General features: G+C 36.8%; 1 protein-coding gene and 1 long non-coding RNA gene across 2 annotated transcripts; one reads left to right on the top strand and one right to left on the bottom strand.

The window, feature by feature from the left end:
- The first annotated feature begins 1,965 nt into the window (after positions 1–1,965).
- Positions 1,966–16,187, top strand: LOC129644002 (uncharacterized). The gene is made up of 2 exons (XR_008710649.1): positions 1,966–2,173; positions 15,948–16,187. It is a non-coding gene; the product is annotated as an uncharacterized LOC129644002 (long non-coding RNA).
- On the bottom strand, positions 7,482–10,680 carry STRIT1 (small transmembrane regulator of ion transport 1). Its single transcript, XM_055569274.1, has 3 exons — positions 10,529–10,680; positions 7,664–7,762; positions 7,482–7,566 (listed from the first exon to the last, which is right to left on the bottom strand). The coding sequence occupies exons 1-2, from the start codon at positions 10,539–10,541 to the stop codon at positions 7,668–7,670; spliced, it is 108 nt and encodes a 35-aa protein (XP_055425249.1). The 5' UTR covers positions 10,542–10,680; the 3' UTR covers positions 7,482–7,566; positions 7,664–7,667.
- Positions 16,188–21,491: the final 5,304 nt, after the last annotated feature.

Genomic DNA, 21,491 nt, shown 5'->3' with positions numbered 1-21,491 from the left:
AAAATCAAGTTTCTACCTTTAGAAAGATAAATGAGGAATACACTCAATGTCTACAACATGCTGATGAGCTTAGCATGTTTGTTAGACTAAAGAACTGTATTTTCTAAATCAAAATGCACCCTATCCTGAGTATACCTTCACAAGGTGTAGCTGAGAGAAAATGTGGCTTTAAGCACATCAATATGCAAACCACTGAGAAGCCTATTTCCATTTACTTTTCACTTCTGGACCAATTGTACAGGATGAGTAACTTACAAAAACTCAAAATGATTTCTCCATGATGCTGTTTCATTCAACATCAAGATTCCAATCAATCAAAAGTCCTATTTCTTTTAATATTCATAGGCATAGACCCCTAAAATTTAGAACTTTGACAGATATATATTTGTGTTGTTTGGAATTTTGAATTTATAAGAGCATATATGCCCAGCCCAAGAAAATGACTGAAAATAAACTTAAATCTAGAATAATAACCAAAGCGTTAAACTCTGGACTATTTCTGACCTTCTGAAAAAATCCACAACTCTGGGCCCACTCCAGATTCATGATGATTTATAAGAAATTGCATACCCATCTCACTCATCACAAACCAAGAAATCACTTTCAAATAAGAGTGGAATGAAAGTAAAATATTCATCCCTCTCAATCTCTGGGAAATGACCGATTCAAAATAGTATTCTTCAGCTTTTAGTGTCCTTTCTTTTCCTATAAAGGAATCTTAAGCTAGTGCATATTTTAAGCGGAATTCCTCTGTTTGTCCAAAAAGAAAAGAAAGAAAAAATGAGAGATCATGTCTGAGAAATAATAGTAGCAAAAATAAAGGATAGCAAATAAAACACTAAAAGTAGGAGATAAATGAATTTTCTCTTTTTATTTTCTGAGGAAATTAATTACAAGATCTACAGGTGGATATTAGAGCAATCCCTGCATATCTGCAGGGGATTGATTCCAGGACCCCTGCAGATACCTAAGTTCACAGATGTTCAAGTCCCCTGTATAAAATGGCATAGTATTTGCATATAACTTATGCACACCCTCCTGTGTACTTTTTATGTATCTAATTTTATTTAATTTTTATTTTATATTGGGGTATAGACGATTTAAAATGTTGTATTAGTTTTAGGTGTACAGCACAGAGGTTCAGTTATATGTATATCCATTCATTTTCAGATTCTTTTCCCATATAGGTTATTGCAGAATATTGAGTAAAGTTCCCTGTGCTATACAGTAGATCCTTGTTGGTTATCTATTTTATAGTAGTGTCTATATATTAATCCAAAACTCTTAATTTATTCACCCCCATACCTTCCCCTTTGGTAACCATAAGTTTGTTTTTGAAGTTTGTGAGTCTATTTCTGCTTTGTAAATAAGTTCATTTACCCTCTTTTTAAATTCCAATATAAGCTATGCTAAGTCACTTCAGTCATGTGCGACTGTGCAACCCCACAGATGGCAGCCCAACAGGCTCCCCTATCCCAGGGATTCTCCAGGCAAGAACACTGGAGTGGGTTGCCATTTCCTTCTCCAATGCATGAAAGTGAAAAGTGAAAGTGAAGTCCCTGAATCATGTCCGACTCCTAGAGACCCCATGGACTGCAGCCTACCAGGCTCCTCCATCCATGGGATTTTCCAGGCAAGAGTACTGGAGTGGGTTGCCATTGCCTTCTCCGAATATAAGCTATATCATATATCTTTCTCTGTCTGACTTCACTTAGTATGTCATCTCTAGATCCACACATGTTGGTGTAAATGTTATTATTTCCTCCTTATTTATGGCTGAGTAGTATTCCACTGTATATATGTACACACCTTCTTTATACATTCATCTGTACTCTCTATTATTAGTCTATTATTTATTATTCTCTATTATTTCTCTATTATTAGTGATGTTGAGCATCTTTTCATGTGCCTCTTGGCCATCTGTATGTCTTCTTTGGAGAAATGTCTATTTAGATCTTCTGCCCATTTTTTTAAACTTTTTATTTTGTATTGGGGAAAAGACTCTTGAGAGTCCCTTGGACTGCAAGGAGATCCAACCAGTCCATCCTAAAGGAAATCAGTCCTGAATATTCATTGGAAGGACTGACGCTGAAGCTGAAACTCCAATACTTTGGCCACCTGATGCAAAGAACAGACTCATTGGAAAAGACCCCAGTGCTGGGAAAGATTGAAGGTGGGAGGAGAAGGGGACAACAGAGGGTGAGATGGTTGGAAGGCATCACCGATGTGATGGACAAGAGTAGGAGTTGGTGATGGACAGGGAAGCCTGGTGTGCTGCAGTCCATGGGGTTGCAAAGAGTCAAACAAGACTGAGGAACTGAACTGAACTGACTGACAGCCAATAAACAATGTTGTGATAGTTTCAGGTGAACAACGAAGGGACTCAGCCATACATATACACGTATCCATTCTCCCCCCAAACTCCCCTCCCATCCAGGCTGCCACATAATACTGAGCAGAGTTCCATGTGCTAATCAGTAGGTGCTTTTTGGTTATTCCTTTTAAGTATAGCTGTGTGAACATGTCCATTCCAAACTCCCTAATGGTTCCTTCTCCCCATCCTTCCCCCAGCAACCATAAGCTCATTCTTGAAGTTTGTGAGTCTGCTTCTGTTTTGTAAATAAATTCATTTGTATCATTTCTTTTTAGATTCCACATATAAGGGATGCCATATGATATTTCCCATTCTCTGACTTACGTCACTCAGTGTGATACTCTCTAGGTCTATCCATGCTTCTGCCCATTTTTAATTGGATTTTATTTTTTATATTGAGCTATCTAAGCTATTTGTATATTTTAGAGATTAATGCCTTGTCAATCTCTTCATTTGTAAATATTTTCTCCCATTTTTCATTTGGTCTATTGTTTCCTTTGCTATGCAAAAGCTTTTAAGTTTAATTAGATCCCATTTGTTTTTGTTTTTATTTTCATTACTCCTGGAGGTAGATACAAAAAGATATTGCTGTGATTTATGTCAGAGTGTTCTGTCTATATTTTCCTCTCAGAGTCTTATAGTATCCAGTCTTACATTTAAATGTTTAATCCACTTTAAATCATTTCTAGACTACTTATAATACCTAACACAACATAAATACAATGCAAATAGTTGTAAATACAATGTAAATCTATGTAAATTGTTATTGGCATGTAGCAAATTCAATTTGAGGAACTTTCTGGAATTGTTTTTCAAATGCTTTGTTTTGCAGTTGTTTGTATCCACAGTGCAGAACTTGTGGGCACAGAAGGCCAACTGCTACAGGTCTTCTGCACAGGGACCTCACCTCTAGCCTTCTGTTCTCTAGGGAATCGCCTCAGCTCTACCAGGTTTGGTTGCTCAGGACGAGTTTCCTTAGATATTTCAGAACTCATTGGAATTTATTTTTTTTCCCCAGACATAGTGAGTGATAAAAAGCTTTAAGAGGTTCTTATGTTTTATGTCCTAATACAGGGTATAGAGAAATTAACATTTTTAGCTCTGACATCAATACATACCTTGAGAGGGAAGGGCACAGAGTGAGGGCTGTGATAACGTAAGGTGGGAAGTTATGCAACCAAAATGATAAACAGTTAACTCAGAGTCGTCTTCTCAAATAATTACATCTGTACTTATGTAAGCTGAAGATTTTGTAAATTTAAAGCATATAAGATTCTGCAGCTGCTGCTGCTGCTAAGTTACGTCAGTCGTGCCCAACTCTGTGCGACCCCATAGATGGCAGCCCACCAGGCTCCCGTCCCTGGGATTCTCCAGGCAACAATACTGGACTGGGTTGCTATCTCCCTCTCCAGTACATGACAGTGAAAAGTGAAAGCGATTCTATGCCTTGTGAAACCTGTATGCTGCTACCTACCTAATCCTGCTGTTCAGAGATCACTAATCACTTCTTTGAGAATTCCAATCCAGCTTACATTGCTCCAAAGACATCTAGAAAGTTCAAAGTTAGAACATTAACACTGTGCATTCAAGAATATTGTAAGGGGGAAATAATTACCCATTTATTAGTTGTATGACACGTGTTATTAGTTGTGTATTTTGATATTTTGTGCTATGACTTGGAGAGATGAGAAATGTATTCATTCATAAAGGGCTTAAATTTAACAAAAAATTCACATGTATGAAAATATGAGTGAACAAATAATATGTCATTAATACTTCATGTAATTAAAAAGTATGATGTAATATAAGCTCATACAAAGTGCTGATTTTCTGTTGTAGCAATAAACAGGAACATGATTGAGGTTTACCAATATAAGCTATCATTGATCAGGGTCTTATGTACCAGAGAAGTAATGCCTACATAGACTCACACATATATATGATAGGTATGTTTCTAAACTTCTGTGATGACAAAAATCACCTGGGGAATTTATTTCTTAATAGGCCTTCTCTTGACCTACTGAAATGAACTCTCCAGAGCAGAAGTTTGAGAATCTTTTTAATAAATGATTCAATTGTTTAAGTTCAGGCAGGCTTAGCAAACATTGCAGTCTTCACAACAATTCCATGAAAACATTCTTCTTCTTCTTTTATAGTTGAGAAAACTAAGGTTAGAAAGATTAATTAACTCCTCAAAGGACTCCTAAACTAGAATACAACAATCTGACTTTCAAAACTTTTGTTCTTTTCACTGCACTAAGATTTCTTTGTTCTCTGAGCAAATGATCCGGTTGGATATGAAAACATAGCATTAAAATAATTATAGAAAAATTCATTTCTACTACTGCTTGAAAACAACATTACAATCTGTTTTAAAGTGTTAAAGAATATTGAGCTCTTAAAGTAAGAAAGTCTTTGTTCAAGGTGGAAAGTTAAGATGTGTGGGACTGCTGAAGCTTTTGTGTTTCAGGGGAAAGTTGGACACACATTTGAACAAGAAACGAGATATCCTGTAGCTTCAAAAAACTAAGGAAAAGGCCCAGCATGTAGGGAGGAAAAATACTCCAGACTAAAGAAAAGAAAGTTGTTCTGACAAAGTACATAGGTTACCTCAATCTTGTTTTCTAACTTTCTAATCTAATGTCAGAACTCTGTGGTATAGAGGTATAAAAATGCCAGAAACCTGACAGGTCATGCAGGAATGGTATCAGCAAAAAGAAGTAGAGAAAAACCCAGTCTCTAGGAAGAAAGCTAAAATATGAGATGATGTCCTTAACCCAGGTGAAAGCAGAGCCCAGTTGTAAAGAAGCCTAAAGCCTTCAGAAGGTTGGTGACAGCCCACAGGCTGCTTCACCTAGCAAGTCTTTTAATGGATTTCAGGAAATCCATTGAAATAGCATCTACAGTTTTGTTTGAATGTATGTGTTCTGAGAAAGCTATGGCTTTCATGGGTTTCTCATTAAAGTCGATCATACAGAAAGAGGTCAAGGGAATAGAACAACCATATTTTTAATTAATTCAAACAATGTGAAGAAAGGGGCAAATGGTAGATGGTTTTGAAACCCCTACAGACCTCTGTCAGGGAAGTCGAGAGGATTCAGGTCAGCAGTGTCCTGGTGAATGTTTAAAAACTGGCTGTCCAGTGGGGGAAAGCCCTGATTTATAGTGCTTGTTGATTTCTGTGGCCAATTTAAAGCTGCCAATGAGACGGAGACTAACTTAGAAAATTCCTGAAAATTTAACAATCGGCTTTCACAAGACTACAGGAGCCAGATCCAGTGGTCATCTGATTCAGGATGAGTTCAATCTTCTCAAGTCATGAGAAAACTAAAATTAGGTCAAGTGGTTCATGAGCATAGTTGAGCCTAATTTTACATACATTTTCTGTTAGCATTTTTAAAATACTGCTTTAAACAGATTTTTTTAAAAGCTTTTTTGAAATGTTTAATCAAGTCTATAAGATAAAAATTACTGAACAAAGCCAAAGCTTTCCCTAATTTTTTTGATAAGAGATTTTCCTTTTCTATAGAAAAATTAGTTGACTAGAAGCGGAGAAGGCAATGGCGCCCCACTCCAGTGCTCTTGCCTGGAGGATCCCATGGACGGAGGAGCCTGGTAGGCTGCAGTCCATGGGGTCGCGAAGAGTCGGACACGACTGAGCGACTTCACTTTCGCTTTTCACTTTCATGCATTGGAGAAGGAGATGGCAACCCACTCTGGTATTCTTGCCTAGAGAATCCCAGGGACAGGGGAGCCTGGTGGGCTGCCGTCTGTGGGGTCGCACAGAGTTGGACACGACTGAAGCAACTTAGCAGTAGCAGCAGCAGAAAAGGATGCTGTAGTTAATGAGGAAGAAACGGGCACTGATCCCATTTGTGAGGGCTCCACATTCAAGCTCTAATCACCTCCCAAACTTCACCCCCACTGCCAAGTACCATCAACTTTAGGGGTTAGGTTTTCAACTTAAGAATCTTGAGGGGACACAAACATTCAAACCATAGCACTTCTACAGCAGTGGTTTTCAAACTATGGATTTTGGACCAGGACCATCAGCATTACCTGAAAACTTGTTAGAAATGAAGTTATGAAGTTCTTATCCATTTGTGGCTCCTCTGTTCCGGTATTTTTAATACATGCAGGTATGTGTCCATGTTGGTATAGCCCCTCCTTTCTTACACAAAAGAGAACATAGATTGTTCTGTACCTGTTTTGGGTTTTTGTTTTTTCCGGAGATGACATCATATCACTGTATAGAGACCCCCTTCATTCATTCCTTTTCCTACTGGAGTGGGTTGCCATTCTCCTCTCTAAGGGATCTTGCTGACCCAGGGATCGAACCCAGGACTCCCACATCACAGGCAGATTCTTTACAATCTGAGCCACCAGAGCAGAGAAACCATTTACAGATGCTTAAGTGCCACAGTATGTGGATTGACTGCAGTTTATTCAGTTGGTCTTCTATTAATAAATATTTGGCTTTTTCCAGGGTTTTGCTCTAATAGATTATGCTATAATGAATAGACTTGTGCATATATGGTTTTGTATTTTTACCAGTGTATCTAAGGAAACATCAGTATTCCTAGAAGAGGAATAGCTGGGTCAAAAGTTAAATGCATATGGTAATTCTGGCACTTTGATTGCTAAATACCCCCAAAAGTATTGTATCATTTTGGATTTCTAAAAACAGTATAGAGGAGTACTTATTTCCCCACAGCCTTACCAGTATATACTGTCAAATATCTTCATATTCCCCATCCGACAGGTGAATAATGCCTCTTCCGTACAGAGTTAATTACAGTTCTCTTATTATGCAATAAGAGTTTTAAGGGACAAGTTTACATTTACATTTTGTTTTCTATGAACCATCTCTCTTATTTCTGGCTCACTTTTTTTATGTTTAATTTACCAAATGTTTTCCTATTGGTTATGCATTTTAAGTCATAGTTAGGAACATTTTTCTTACTCTCAGGTGATAAAGAAATTCGTCTATATTTTCCTATAGTTCTTATTTGTACCCAGAATTTTTAAATATGTTTCTGAAGAGATTCTTAGGTTCAAAGCAACAGTTTACAAATGCAAGTTTATAAACTGATGTCAAACATTGCAGTTATTTACATGAGAAACGTTTAATAATCTGTCATTTCATGCTTTTCTTAATTCTTCTAAATGATGTCAGTCTGAAGTCTTCTGGCCTGCATGATAAAATGTTCTATTAGTAAAACAAGTAACATTATTCCTGGAGTAATGTATACTCTTAATGAATAAACATTCAATTATTGAAAACTTTACCTTTCTAAGAGAAGACAACATAAACCATTACAATGCATCCTACAATCCAGCCAATTAAGAGAAGAATAGGGACCACAAAGCGAGATAATGTAGCCTCTGCTGAAAAACAAGAGAAATCAGATTAGAATGGTCATGTTGGTATTAAATCTTCTGAATCAAGAGGATAAGAGGAAATTTGATATAATATCAAGGGAAAAAATACACTGTCTAATGACACCCATACATAATTATTATTTTCTTTTCTACAAAGGGTGCTTGTGACTCAGCTGGGTATTTGAAAGAGAAGGGTGTGTGTGAAAGCCACCTGGTGGCTCAGCTGGTAAAGAATCTGCCTGCAACGCAGGAGAGTCGGGTTCAATCCCTGGGTTGGGAAGATCCCCTAGGGAAGGGAAAGGCCACCCACTCCAGTGTTCTGGCCTGGAGAATCCCATGGACAGAGGACTGTGTTCAAACCATATGCCTTCCTTTTACAGTTAGTGACCTTGGGCAATCCTGAGCTTGAACTTCCCGGTTTGTAAAATACAGAGAGTGAAACTCATGATATCCACCTCCAGGAATTGTTCTAAGAATCAAATGACATTGAGTAAGTGCCAAGACTTTGTAAACTCTAAGCACCATGTGTGTGTTTGCTGTATACAGAACACATTCCCGCATTTGTTCAACACAGAGACCAGCTGTTTACATAGAAACACTGGAAAGTGAGGTAATTACTACTAAATAATCATAAAGTAGGGAAAGGTGTTGAAAACTGTTCTTAGATTTGATAGCTGACTTTATCATAGGAAAAGAAAGCATTACACTTTACGTAATCATGTAATCATTCCTGAACAGAGCAAAGAGATTCTATTTTTTCAACTGGTTCAGTATAGCAACCAACACTGATCCAACACACACATAGAAGACAAAAGTATAATAACTCCTCTTTATTATATTTTTATATTTATATATATATTATATATTTATAAGTTTCCTACTTATACCCTTACCTGTAAAAAGGCAACTTATAAAAGTATTTTTTCACTGCATCTCAATCTTATTTCAGACACCACACAAAATAGTTCAAAACACAGCAAGACATCATATAGAATATTGCCCTGTGTTAAAGGCTCAGATATATTCTTAACTGAAAGCACAATTAGATTTTATGCAATTAGCTAACAAAGAAAATGCATACTCTTAGCAACTGCATTCCTATTACAATTTCTATCACTCTAAAAATAAAGTTTTCTTTTAATGCTGTTAAAATCATCAAGAAATGAGACACTTCTAAAATTTGGAGACATAATAGCAAATCTCCTGAAATTAATATGAATTTTAATAGCTTGCTGCCGCTGCTGCTAAGTCACTTCAGTCGTGTCCGACTCTGTGCGACCCCATAGACGGCAGTCCACCAGGCTCCCCCGTCCCTGGGATTCTCCAGGCAAGAACACTGGAGTGGGTTTCCAAAATTGTTGGAGTGTCTCAACTCTCACAAGTTCAACAGCTTTACTTAACTTCTCCATCACACTGTGACCTTGAACAAAGCATTAACCACAACAATGTGAAAAAATTTTTCTCTTTACCTACCAAGTGGCATTGCCTTAAGGATAAAGGGAACATTATGATATGCTCTTTACTCTCATTTGGATAAAAGCCTTTTTATGAATTAAGGTACCATTACACTGGAGTTCACAATAATTTTTTTGAACTGTTTCTATATTGATTTAGTATTTTTTCCTGATTTCCAGGAACTTAGAATTAATACCAATATTTTAAATGAGCATTTGTATTTTATACAAGCATATTTTAATACAATTCTAAAATGTACATAATACTACTACTTTTAGCACTTTATAGTATCTCTTTATTTATTATTCCGTGGGGAAAAAAAAAAACATTGATTGTGCTTTTAAATACTCAAAGCATACCTGCATTTGTCTTCTGTTAACATTAGTACTTTAAATTTTATTATAATCTGTAGCATTGGTTCGAAATAGGAATATATAGGAACATAGCATTTGCATATGTCACTTACATCAATAGTACAAATAAGCACAAAATCTCTTTTTAAACATGAAGAATAATTTCAAAATACTTCTCTCCGATCCTGAGCATGCCCAAGAAGGTAGACTTATACATATTAAGAACACTGTGCTCTGGGATAAGACTATCCAGGTTTAAAAGCTGGAGCCCCCACGCTCTTGCATATGATTACAAGCAAGTTACTAAATTTTGTTATCCCTCAGTTTCCTTATCTGTAAAATGGAAATGGTGATATCTCATGAGATTGTTGTCAGCATTAAAAGCATTAATTTCCAGAGACATTTAAAGCTTTCTTGGACGCATATATATATTCAGCCCATCTTATCAATTATTTTTCTTAGATATAAAAAACATTTAAAAACCAGAAGAAAAGAAATTCAGATATGAAGCATCTTAGAAATGACTAAGCCTATTTTATTTATTTTTGACAGTCAAAAAACAGACACAGAAAGGTAGAAGGATTACCCCAAATTCACATGGCCATTTAGTAGCACATCCAACACAAAATTAAAATATCCTTAATTCTAGCCCAGCACACCACCGTACTTCAAATTCAAATCCAGTACAACACTGGAGAATAACCTGCTTCTAACTCAATTTTCAAAACAAGCATGAGCAAATTAAACTCTTTTGTTTCTTTGAACCTTTCAAAGTTACTCATTTAATGTATAGATGCGGTCCATAAATTGCATATCTAATGCATTTTTGCAGTCACACTAACATAATGTGGTTAATGCTCCTTTAGAAGAGATACCATGCTCTTCAGAATAACAGGGAAACAGAAAATAAACCTGGGAGCCTGGAATGTTTTTTGCCAAGAGAGTTGGATGCCTTAAATCTTACCTTTTTCAGCCATTCTTCCTGTTGTTGGGTGGGCTGGTCAGGGCCACTCTTACCTCTTTGTTATTGTTATCCAGTGTCTCTTTGAACTTTAAATAGATACGTGAAGAGTGTGGCAGCTGCCTGACTCCTGGCTGCCAACTGTCTGCGTGATGTAAGGCACTGGAAAGCAGAACTCCTCTGTCTTTTTCTTTATCCTATTATGAAGGAAACAAGGGACTATAGGATCTAAAGTTAAGCTGAATAATTCTAACTCAGAGATATGCAGATTTTTTTACTCACTCAATGCCTCAGACAACATGAAGGAACTCTTCAGGGAAGTGGGTGTACGAGGAAGATGACATTTCAATTAGACAAGTCCTATTAAAGAAGAAGGGTGGTATGATGGAGAGAAAGGACTTTGAAGTTGGAGAGACCTAGATTCAAATTCCAATTGCTATTTCTGTAATAAATGAAAGTAGCTTAATTGAGCATCAGCTTCTTTAGTTTTAAAATGAAGATACTAATATCTACCCAAGGAAGTGTCAAAAAGATGAAAAAGCTATATGAAATTTAGACAATTCTTTATTACATTACAGAATGCAAAAGGTAAAATAAATGGTGCCCCTTCTATGAACCAATCTAAAAACAGAAAATTGTAAATATAAATGTCCTAGAAATGAAAACAATAAAAAATTGTGGTATTGCCTAGACTTTTCAGAGAGCAGTTGTAATCTTGTTTTTATTAGCAATGTATAAAAATGGGACATTCCACTTTTCAAGTCCAACCTCGTTTATGTAACATGACCTAGACTATGCCCTAGATTCTCATTGGAGTAACTTTTAGGTCTGGATGGAAAAGTTTTGCAAAATGACCTTTAACTGACTTTAAAAAAGTCCAGCACAAGACTGAGTGTCCTCCTCTAAAGACAGACTTACCTGATCTGATCCACCTTCAGAGTTCCAAGAGGAATGTTTCTTGCAAACAACCACGTCTTCTCACTCATCAAAATCCACCAATGGTTCTCCATCTCCTAGAGAATAAAAAGCAGGTTTCTTGTTAAGATCCCTAAAAAATCTCACCCCTCTAATTTCCCATTTGCAATGATGCTTCAGCCACACTGAACTTGCTATTGTATGAATTCAGGATGCTACCACCCACACAGGCAAGGATGACCTATGAATTTCTACCTACAGATTAGAGTGTGCAGCCAAAAAATCTGATAAATTTACTGCATGTTTAATATCACTTAAACCAAGCTGTCTCTCTCCAATTTAATATTGAAAGAATGACTGGCTTTACCAGATAAGAAGAGAGGTTATTTAACAAAATGCCTGGTAAAGTCAGGAGGTGTTTTCCCAATATTAAATAGCTATATATTGAACAAAACTTAATTGAGGGCAAGATAGATAGAAAAAGAAGAAAAGCATAATGTTCGATCTCATTAAAAGCTGAACACTTTAAACAAATAGGCTCAAATGAACACTCTTAAAAAAAAAAAAAGATATTCAAAAGAAACAGTAAAGTACCGTCCAAAGAACAAACAAAGATACATATGTATTAGGGTAAAATAATCTGCCTGAAATGGATAAAAATAGAATGTATGAAAGTATATACATTAAAAATAGTTATTTCCATGTCAGATGTCTTAAACTCTTTTCTAATGTGGTATATTAACATTATTACACAAATTTTGATTCTGAGGGTAGATTACTTTACAACTCATTATTTTCTTTAGTTTTCTATGAGTGAGGGAGTGATAGTCACTCAGTTGTGTCTGACTCTTTATAACCCCGTAGTCTGTAAGCTGCTGGTCTCCTTCGTCCATGGAATTTTCCAAGCAAGAATACTGGAGTGGGTTGCCATTTCCCAGGGGATCTTCCTGACTCAGGGATCGAACAAGGGTCTCCTACATTGCAGGCAGATTCTTTACCATCTGAGCCACCAGGGAAGCCTACTATTAAGAAACATTTCTAAATATAAAGACAGGTCAACTTATAAAGTATCAGCAGATACATGGTTGACTTCATCTTATAGTCTATAGACAACATATTAGACCCAGGGATTGAATCCAGGTCTCCCGAATTACAGGTGGATTCTTTACCATCTGACCCACCAGGGAAGCTCATTTTCTGTAGAGAGAGGGAAAAAAAGAAAAACTAATTCAGTGAACATGAATTGCCCAGATCTCAGAGAAAGGTTCAATCTAAAATCTCATTTCCTTGGTATCATTTTTTTTTAAAGTTTTATAATATTTATTCAGGAAAAAATGTCTTATTTATTATTAGACTAGTTTTGCTTTAAACTCATAAACCCAAGGGCCTATATTTGACCATTTTCTCATCATCTTCTTAGGGCATATCACTTAGGTATATAGGTACATTTTCTATTTTTAATTTGCAAGTTTTCTTGAATATTTAGATCTCAGTTCCTTTATTATCAAGGTGACATTAGTTTCTTCTAGGGTATTTAAGCTAAAAAATTTTCAAATACTTGGCTCCTTATTCAAAAGAAGTCAGAATTCTTCACTTTTCAAACATTTTTATATCCAGAATTATAAATATAATATAGATAGTAAATATTATAAGTCAATATTATAGATCTGCATATGGACAAATTCCTATAAAAACACAAACTTCCAAAAGTGACTCAAAAGGAATAGCATATTTGAATAGACTTATAAAAAGTAAAGAAGTTGAAGTCATAATAAAATATCCCACAAACCAAAGTCCCAGAATAGATGGCTTCACTGGTGAATACTACCAAACTTGCAGAGTTAATGCTAACACTTAAACACTCTTCGCAAGCATAGAAAAGGAAGGAAGACTTCCCAACTCGCCCTATGCTGCCCGTGTCACCCTAAAACCAAAACCAAAGATCTTATAAGAACGCTACAGACCCAATCTTGCTAATGAAAGTAGATGCAAAAATTCTCAGCAATAAACCAACAAGCCATATCCAGTAGCATAAAAATTATACACCATGATCAAGTAGGATTTATTTCAGGAATATGTAGTCAATACAACTTTCAAATACCAGTTAATATTATATACCACATTAATAGAATAACAAAAACCACATGATCATCTCAGTAGATGCAGAAAAAACATTTGATAAAAATCAAATACTATTTCAAGATAAAAACACTCAATAAATGAATTAGGAATAAGTTCTCCTCAACTTCATGAAGGGAATCTAGCAATATAAAAATCCCATTGCTGGGAGTGGGATGAACTGGGAGACAGCAATTGACATATATACAGTGCTATGTATAAAATAGATAACTAATGAGAACTTACTGTATAACACAGGGAACTCTACCCAATGCTATGTGCTGACCTAAATGGAAAGGAAATCCAAAAAAGAGCTATATGTATACATATAGTTGATTCATTTTGTTGTATAGCAGAAACTAACACAACATTTCAAAGTAATTATACTTCAATAAAAACATAAAGTATATCTTAAATGCTCAAAATTCTCCAAGCCAGGCTTCAGCAATATGTGAACTGTGAACTTCCTGATGTGCAAGCTGGTTTTAGAAAAGGCAGAGGAACCAGAGATCAAATTGCCAACATCCGCTGGATCATCGAAAAAGCAAGAGAGTTCCAGAAAAACATCTATTTCTGCTTTATTGGCTATGCCAAAGCCTCTGACTGTGTGGATCACAATAAACTGTGGAAAATTCTGAAAGAGATGGGAATACCAGACCACCTGACCTGCCTCTTGAGAAACCTGTATGCAGGTCATATAGGTCATATAGAAGCAAGAGTTAGAACTGGACATGGAACAACAGACTGGTTCCAAATAGGAAACGGAGTACGTCAAGGCTGTATATTGTCACCCTGCTTATTTAACTTCTATGCAGAGTACATCATGAGAAACGCTGGGCTGGAAGAAGCACAAGCTGGAATCAAGATTGCTGGGAGAAATAGCAATAACCTCAGATATGCAGATGACACCACCCTTATGGCAGAAAGTGAAGAGGAACTAAAAACCTCTTGATGAAAGTGAAAGTGGAAAGTGAAAAAGTTGGCTTAAAGCTCAATATTCAGAAAATGAAGACTATGGCATCTGGTCCCATCACTTCATGGGAAATAGATGGGGAAACAGTGGAAACGGTGTCAGACTTTATTTTTTGGGGCTCCAAAATCACTGCAGATGGTGACTGCAGCCATGAAATTAAAAGACGCTTACTCCTTGGAAGGAAAGTTATGACCAACCTAGATAGCATATTCAAAAGCAGAGACATTACTTTGCCAACAAAGGTACGTCTAGTCAAGGCTATGGTTTTTCCAGTAGTCATGTATGGATGTGAGAGTTGGACTATGAAGAAAGCGGAGCACTGAAGAATTGATGCTTTTGAATTGTGATGTTGGAGAAGACTCTTGAGAGTCCCTTGGACTGCAAGGAGATCAGCCCTGGGATTTCTTTGGAAGGAATGATGCTAAAGCTGAAACTCCAGTACTTTGGCCACCTCATGCGAAGAGTTGGCTCATTGGAAAAGACTCTGATGCTGGGAGGGATTGGGGGCAGGAGGAGAAGGGGATGACAGAGGATGAGATGGCTGGATGGCATCACTGACTTGATGGACGTGAGTCTGAGTGAACTCCGGGAGTTGGTGATGGACAGGGAGGCCTGGCATGCTGCGATTTGTGGGGTCGCAAAGAGTCAGACACGACTGAGCAACTGAACTGAACTGAATTGTGAAAGACTAGATGCTCCCCCCACCCAACATCATACGTTTAACCAAAGATATACAAGGTCTGTAACTGAAGACAAATGAAACATTGCCAAGCAAAATCAAAGAAGATCTAAATAAGTGGATCAAGAGGAAAGAAAGAAAAAAAGTGAAGTCGCTCAGTCGTGTCCAACTCTGCAATCCCATGGACTGTAGCCTACTAGGCTCCTCTGTCCATGGAATTTTCCAGGCAAGAGTACTGGAATGGGTTGCCACTTAAGGGACATATGTATACCCATGGCTGATCTGTGTTGATGTATGACAAAACCAACACAGTGTTGCAATTATCTTTTTCAATTTAAAAGGAGAAAAAATAAGTGGAAGGACATTCCATTATGTTTTTTAATCTATCCTATAGATTAAAACACTTGATAATGTTAAGGATGGCAATACTACCAGAAGCAGTCTACAGATTCAATGTCTTTCTGGGCTTTTCTGATGGCTCAGTCAATAAAGAATCTGCCTGCAATGTGAGAGGACCTGGGTTGAATCCCTGGGTTGGGAAGATCCCCTGGAGGAGGGCATGGCAACCCACTCCAGTATTATTACCTGGAGAATCCCCATGGACAGAGGAGCCTGGCAGGGCTGCAGTCCATGGGGTCACAGAGAGTCAGACACGACCAACTGACTAAGCACATATAATGTATTTCTATCAAAATACCAATGACTTGTTGCTTTTTTGGTTGTTTTTTGTTTTGCAGAAATGGAAAACCTCACCTCAAAATTCATACAGAATTGCAAGGGACCTTGAGTAATCAAAACAATCTTGAAGAGGAAAACAATGTTGGAGAACTCACATTTAACTGATCTCAAAACTTACTAGAAAGTTACAGTCGTCAAGAATGTGTGGTACAGGTATAAGGACAGACATGTAGGTCAATGGAATAGAATTAAGAGTTCAAAAATAAACCCAAATACTTACAGTTAGTTGATTTTCAGCAGGCTGCCAAGACAAAATATTAGGGAAAGAGTAGTCTTTTCAACACAGGGTGCTGGGACAACTAGTTTTAAATATGCAAAAGTATGATGCTAGACTCCCTACCTCATAACATATTCAAAAATTAACTCAAAATGCACCAAAGACCGAAACATTAGATCTAAAACTATAAAATCAGAAGAAAACAGGGATGAAACAGGCAACTATTTCTTGGATATAACACCTAAGTAGAAGCAATCAAAGGAAAAATAGATAAGTTGACCTTCATCCATATTTAAAACTTTTGTACATCAAAGAACACCATCAAGAAAGTAATAAAGCCATCTTTGGAATGGAAAAAAATATTGCAAATCATACATCTGATAATGCTTTAGTGTCTATAATACATTTTTTAAAAACCTCTTAAATAATTAAGAAAAAACAATTTTTAAATGAGCAAAGAATTTAAATAGACATTTATCCAAAGAAGATATACAAGTGGCCAATAAACACATGAAAATATACCAAAAACACTAGTCATTATGGAAATACAAATCAAGACCATAATGAGCTACCACTTCACCTCCACTGAGATTAGTATAATAAAAAAAAGACAATAACAAGTACTGGCAAAAATGTGGAGAAACCAGAACATGGCGATGCTGGTGGGAATGTAAAATGGTACAGTCACCTTGAAAAACAATTTTGCCTTTCCTCATGTTAGGTACAGAATTAACCTTAAGACCCAGCTATTTCATCCTTACATGTATACCGAAGAGAATTAAAAACAGGTGTTAGACAAATACTGTACACAAATGTTTATAACCACATTATCAAATAGTCAAAAAGTAGAAATAAACTGATAAATAAGCCAAATATGTTATAGCCATACAATGTGATGTTGTGCAGCAATAAAAAGGAGTGAAGTTCTGGTATATGCCAAAACACATCTGAACCTTGAAAATATTATCTTAAATGAAAGAAGCCATATTCTATGATTTCATTTTATGAAATATCCAGAACAGGCAAATCTATGGGGACAGAAAGTGGATCAGTGGTTACTTGGCAATGAGGGAGATGAAAATGGGGAGTGATTGCTAAGAGCTATGATGTTTCTTTGAGGAGTGATGACAATATTCTGGAATTAGGTAGTGGTGATTGTTGTACAGCCTTATGGATATTCTAAAATCACCAAATTGCATGCTTTCAAAAGAGTGAATTTTATGGTATGTGAATCCTATCTTAATTTTTTTAAGTTCAAATTGGTTCTTGAAACAAGAAAGATTTAGAGAAAAACCCCCAGACCTGCAAGGTGGAAATGGGAAAGGGAGATAGAACAGGATTGGCAGAAATGCCAGGCAAAATGGTAACAAAGTTGAAATTTTTGCTTTTTAAAATTTATTTATTTTTTAATTGAAGGATAGTTGCTTTACAGAATTTTGTTGTTTTTCTGTCAAACCTCAACATGAATCACCCATAGGTATACATAAATCCCCTTCCTTTTTGAACCTCCCTCCCATCTCCCTCCCCATGTCATCCCTCTGGGTTGATACAGAGCCCCTGTTTGAGTTTCCCGAGATGTACAGCAAATTCCTGTTGGCTATCTATTTTACATATGGTAATGTAAGTTTCCATGTTACTCTTCCCATACATCTCACTCTCTTCTCCCCTCTCCTCATGTCCATAAATGTACTCTCTCTGTCTGTTTCTCCATTGCTGCTCTGTAAATAAATTCTTTAGTACTATTTTTCTAGATTCCATATATATGTGTGTTCAGTCAGTTCACTTCAGTTGCTCAGTCATGTCCGACTCTTTGTGACCCCATGAACTGCAGCATGCCAGGCCTCCCTGTCCATCACCAACTCCTGGAGTCCACACAAACCCATGTCTGTTGAGTTGGTGATGCCATCCAACCATCTCATCCTCTATTGTCCCCTTCTCCTCTGCCCTCAATCTTTCCCAGCATCAGGGTCTTTTCAAATGAGTCAGCTCTTCGCATCAGGTGGCCAAAGGATTGGAGTTTCAGCTTCAACATCAGTCCTTCCAATGAACACCCAGGGCTGATCTCCTTTAGGATGGACTGGTTGGATCTCCTTGCAGTCCAAGGGACTCTCAAGAGTCTTCTCAAACACCATAGTTCAAAAGCATTAATTCTTCAGCTCTCAGCTTTCTTTATAGTCCAACTCTCACATCCATACATAACGACTGAAATAACCATAGCCTTGAGTAGACGGTCCTTTGTTGGCAAAATAATGTCTCTGCTTTTGAATATGCTATCTAGGTTTGTCATAACTTTCCTTCCAAGGAGTAAGTGTCTTTTAATTTCATGGCTGCAGTCTCCATCTGCAGCGATTTTGGAGCCAAAAAAATTAAGTCAGCTGCTGTTTTCACTGTTTCCTCATTTATTTGCCATGAAGTGATGGGACCAGATGCCATGATCTTAGTTTTCTGAATGTTGAGCTTTAAGCCAACTTTTTCACTCTCCTCTTTCACTTTCATCAAGAGGCTCTTGATGTGTTAGAATACAATATTCATCTTTCTCTTTCTGACTTACTTCAGTCTGTATGACAGGCTCTAGGTTCATCCGCTTCATTAGAACTGACTCAAATGCATTCCTTTTTATGGCTGAGTAACATTCCATTGTGTATGTGTACCATAACTTCTTTATCCATTCATCTTTCGATGGACATCTAGGTTGCTTCCATGGTCTAGCTAATGTAAATAGTGCTGCAATGAACAATGGGATGCATGTGTCTTTTTCAATTTTTATTTCCTCAGGGTATATGACTAGGAGTGGGATTGCTGGGTCCCCCAGGTGGTTTTATTTCTAGTTTTTTAAGGAATCTCCATACCATCTTCCATAGTGGCTGTATCAATTTACATTCCCACCAACAGTGCAAGATTGTTCTCTTTCTCCACACCCTCTCCAGTGCTTATTCATTGTAGACTTTTTGATGATGATCATTCTGACCAGTGTGAGGTGATATCATTGCAGTTTTGATTGGCATTTCTCTAATAATGAGTGATGTTGAGCCTCTTTTCATGTGTTTGTTAGCCATCTGTATGTATGTCTGTTTAGGTCTTTTCCCCACCTTTTGATTGGGTTGTTTGTTTTTTTGGTATTGAGTTGTATGGGTCGCTTGTATATTTTGGAAATTAATCCTTTGTCAGTTGTTTCATTTGCAATTATTTTCTCCCATTCTGAGGGTTGTCTTTTCACCATGCTTATAGTTTCCTTTGCTGTGCAAAAGTTTTTAAGTTTAATCAGGTCCCATGTGTTTACTTTTGGTTCTATTTCCATTACTCTAGGAGGTGAGTCATAGAGGATCTTACTTTGATTTATGTCATTGAATGTTCTGCCTATGTTTTCCTCTAAGAGATGTATAATTTCTGGTCTTACATTTAGGTCTTTAATCTATTTTGAGTTTATCTTTGTGTATGGTATTATGAAGTGTTCTAATTTCATTCTTTTACATGTAATTGTCCAGTTTTCCCAGAATGATTTATTGAAGAGGCTGTCTTTGCCCCATTGTATATTCTTGCCTCCTTTGTCAAAAAAAAGGTACCCATAGGTGCATGGGTTTATTTCTGGGCTTTCTATCTTGTTCCATTGGTCTGTATTTCTGTTTTTGTGCCAGTACCATACTGTCTTCATGACTGTAGTGTTATAGTATAATCTGAAGTCAGGAAGGTTGATTCCTCCAGCTCTATTCTTCTTTCTCAAGACTGTTTTGGCTATTCATGGTTTTCTGTGTTTCCATATGAATTGTGAAAATTTTTGTTCTCGTTCTGTGGAAAATGCCATTGGTAATTTGATAGGGATTGCATTGAATCTGTAGATTGCATTTGACAGTACAGTCATTTTCATAATATTGATTCTTCCTACCCAGGAACATGGAATATTACTCCATCTGTTTATGTCATCTTTGATTTCTTTCATCAGTGTCTTATAATTTTCTGTGTAAGTTCTTTTGTCTCCTTCAGTTCAGTTCAGTAGCTCAGTCGTGTCCGACTCTTTGAGACCCCATGAACTGTAGCACGCCAGGCCTCCCTGTCCATCACCAACTCCCGGAGTTAAGTTTATTCCTAGATATTTAATTTTTTTGTTGCAATGGTGAATGGGATTAATTCTTAATTTCTGTTTCTGATTTTTCACTGTTAGTATTTAGAAATGCAAGTAATTTCTGTGTATTGATTTTGTATCCTGCAACTTTGCTAAATTCTCTGATTAGCCCCAATAATTTTCTGATACTATCTTTAGGGTATTCTATGTACAGTATCATGTCATCTGCAGACAGAGAAAGCTTTACTTTTTCTTTTCCAACCTGGATTCTTTTTATTTCTTTTTCTTCTCTGATTGCTGTAGCTAGGACTTTCAAAATTGTGTTGAATAATAGTGGTGAAAGTGGACACCCTTTTCTTGTTCCTGATCTTAGATGGAATGCTTTCAGTTTTTTCCCACTGAGAATAATGCTTGCTGTAGGCTTATCATATATGGCCTTTAATATGTTGAGGTAGGTTCCTTCTATGCCCATTTTTTTTGAAGACTTTTAATCATAAATTTGATATAGGTCATACCTGAATGGTCTAGTGGTTTTCCCTACTTTCTTCAATTTAAATCTGAATTTGACAATCAGGAGTTCATGATCTGAGACACAGTTAGCTCCCATTCTTGTTTTTGCTGACTGTATAGAGCTCCTCCATCTTTGGCCGCAAAGAATACAATCAATCTGATTTTGATGATGACCATCTGGTGATGTCCATGTGTAGAGTCTTCTCTTGTGTTGTTGGAAGAGGGTGTTTGATATGACCAGTGTGTTTTCTTGGCTAAACTTTGTTAGCCTTTGACCTGCTTCATTCTGTTCTCCAAGGCCAAATTTGCCTGTTACTCCAGGTATTTCTTGACTTCCTACTTTTTCATTCCAGTCATCTATAATGAAAAGGACATTTTTGAGGGGTGTTAGTTCTAGAAGGTCTTGTAGGTCTTCATAGAACTGTCCAACATCAGCTTCTTCAGCATTACTGGTTGGGGCATAGACTTGGATTACTGTGATATTGAATTGTTTGCCTTGGAAATGAACAGAGATCATTCTATCATTTTGAGATTGCATGCAAGTAATGCATTTTGGAATCTTTTGTTGATTATGATGGCTACTCCATTTCTTCTAAGGGATTCTTGCTCACAGTAGTAGATATAATGGTCATCTGAGTTAAATTCACCCATTCCAGTCCATTTCAGTTCTCTGATTCCTAAAATGTCGATGTTCACTCTTGCCATCTCCTGTTTGAGCACTTCCAATTTGCCTTGATTCATGGACCTAACATTCCA

Source organism: Bubalus kerabau, chromosome 2 (genome assembly GCF_029407905.1).
Source record: "Bubalus kerabau isolate K-KA32 ecotype Philippines breed swamp buffalo chromosome 2, PCC_UOA_SB_1v2, whole genome shotgun sequence".
In the NCBI taxonomy this organism is placed as follows: Eukaryota; Metazoa; Chordata; class Mammalia; order Artiodactyla; family Bovidae; genus Bubalus; species Bubalus kerabau.
Note: the sequence above shows the minus strand (reverse complement) of the source record. Positions and strands in the feature narration are given on the sequence as shown.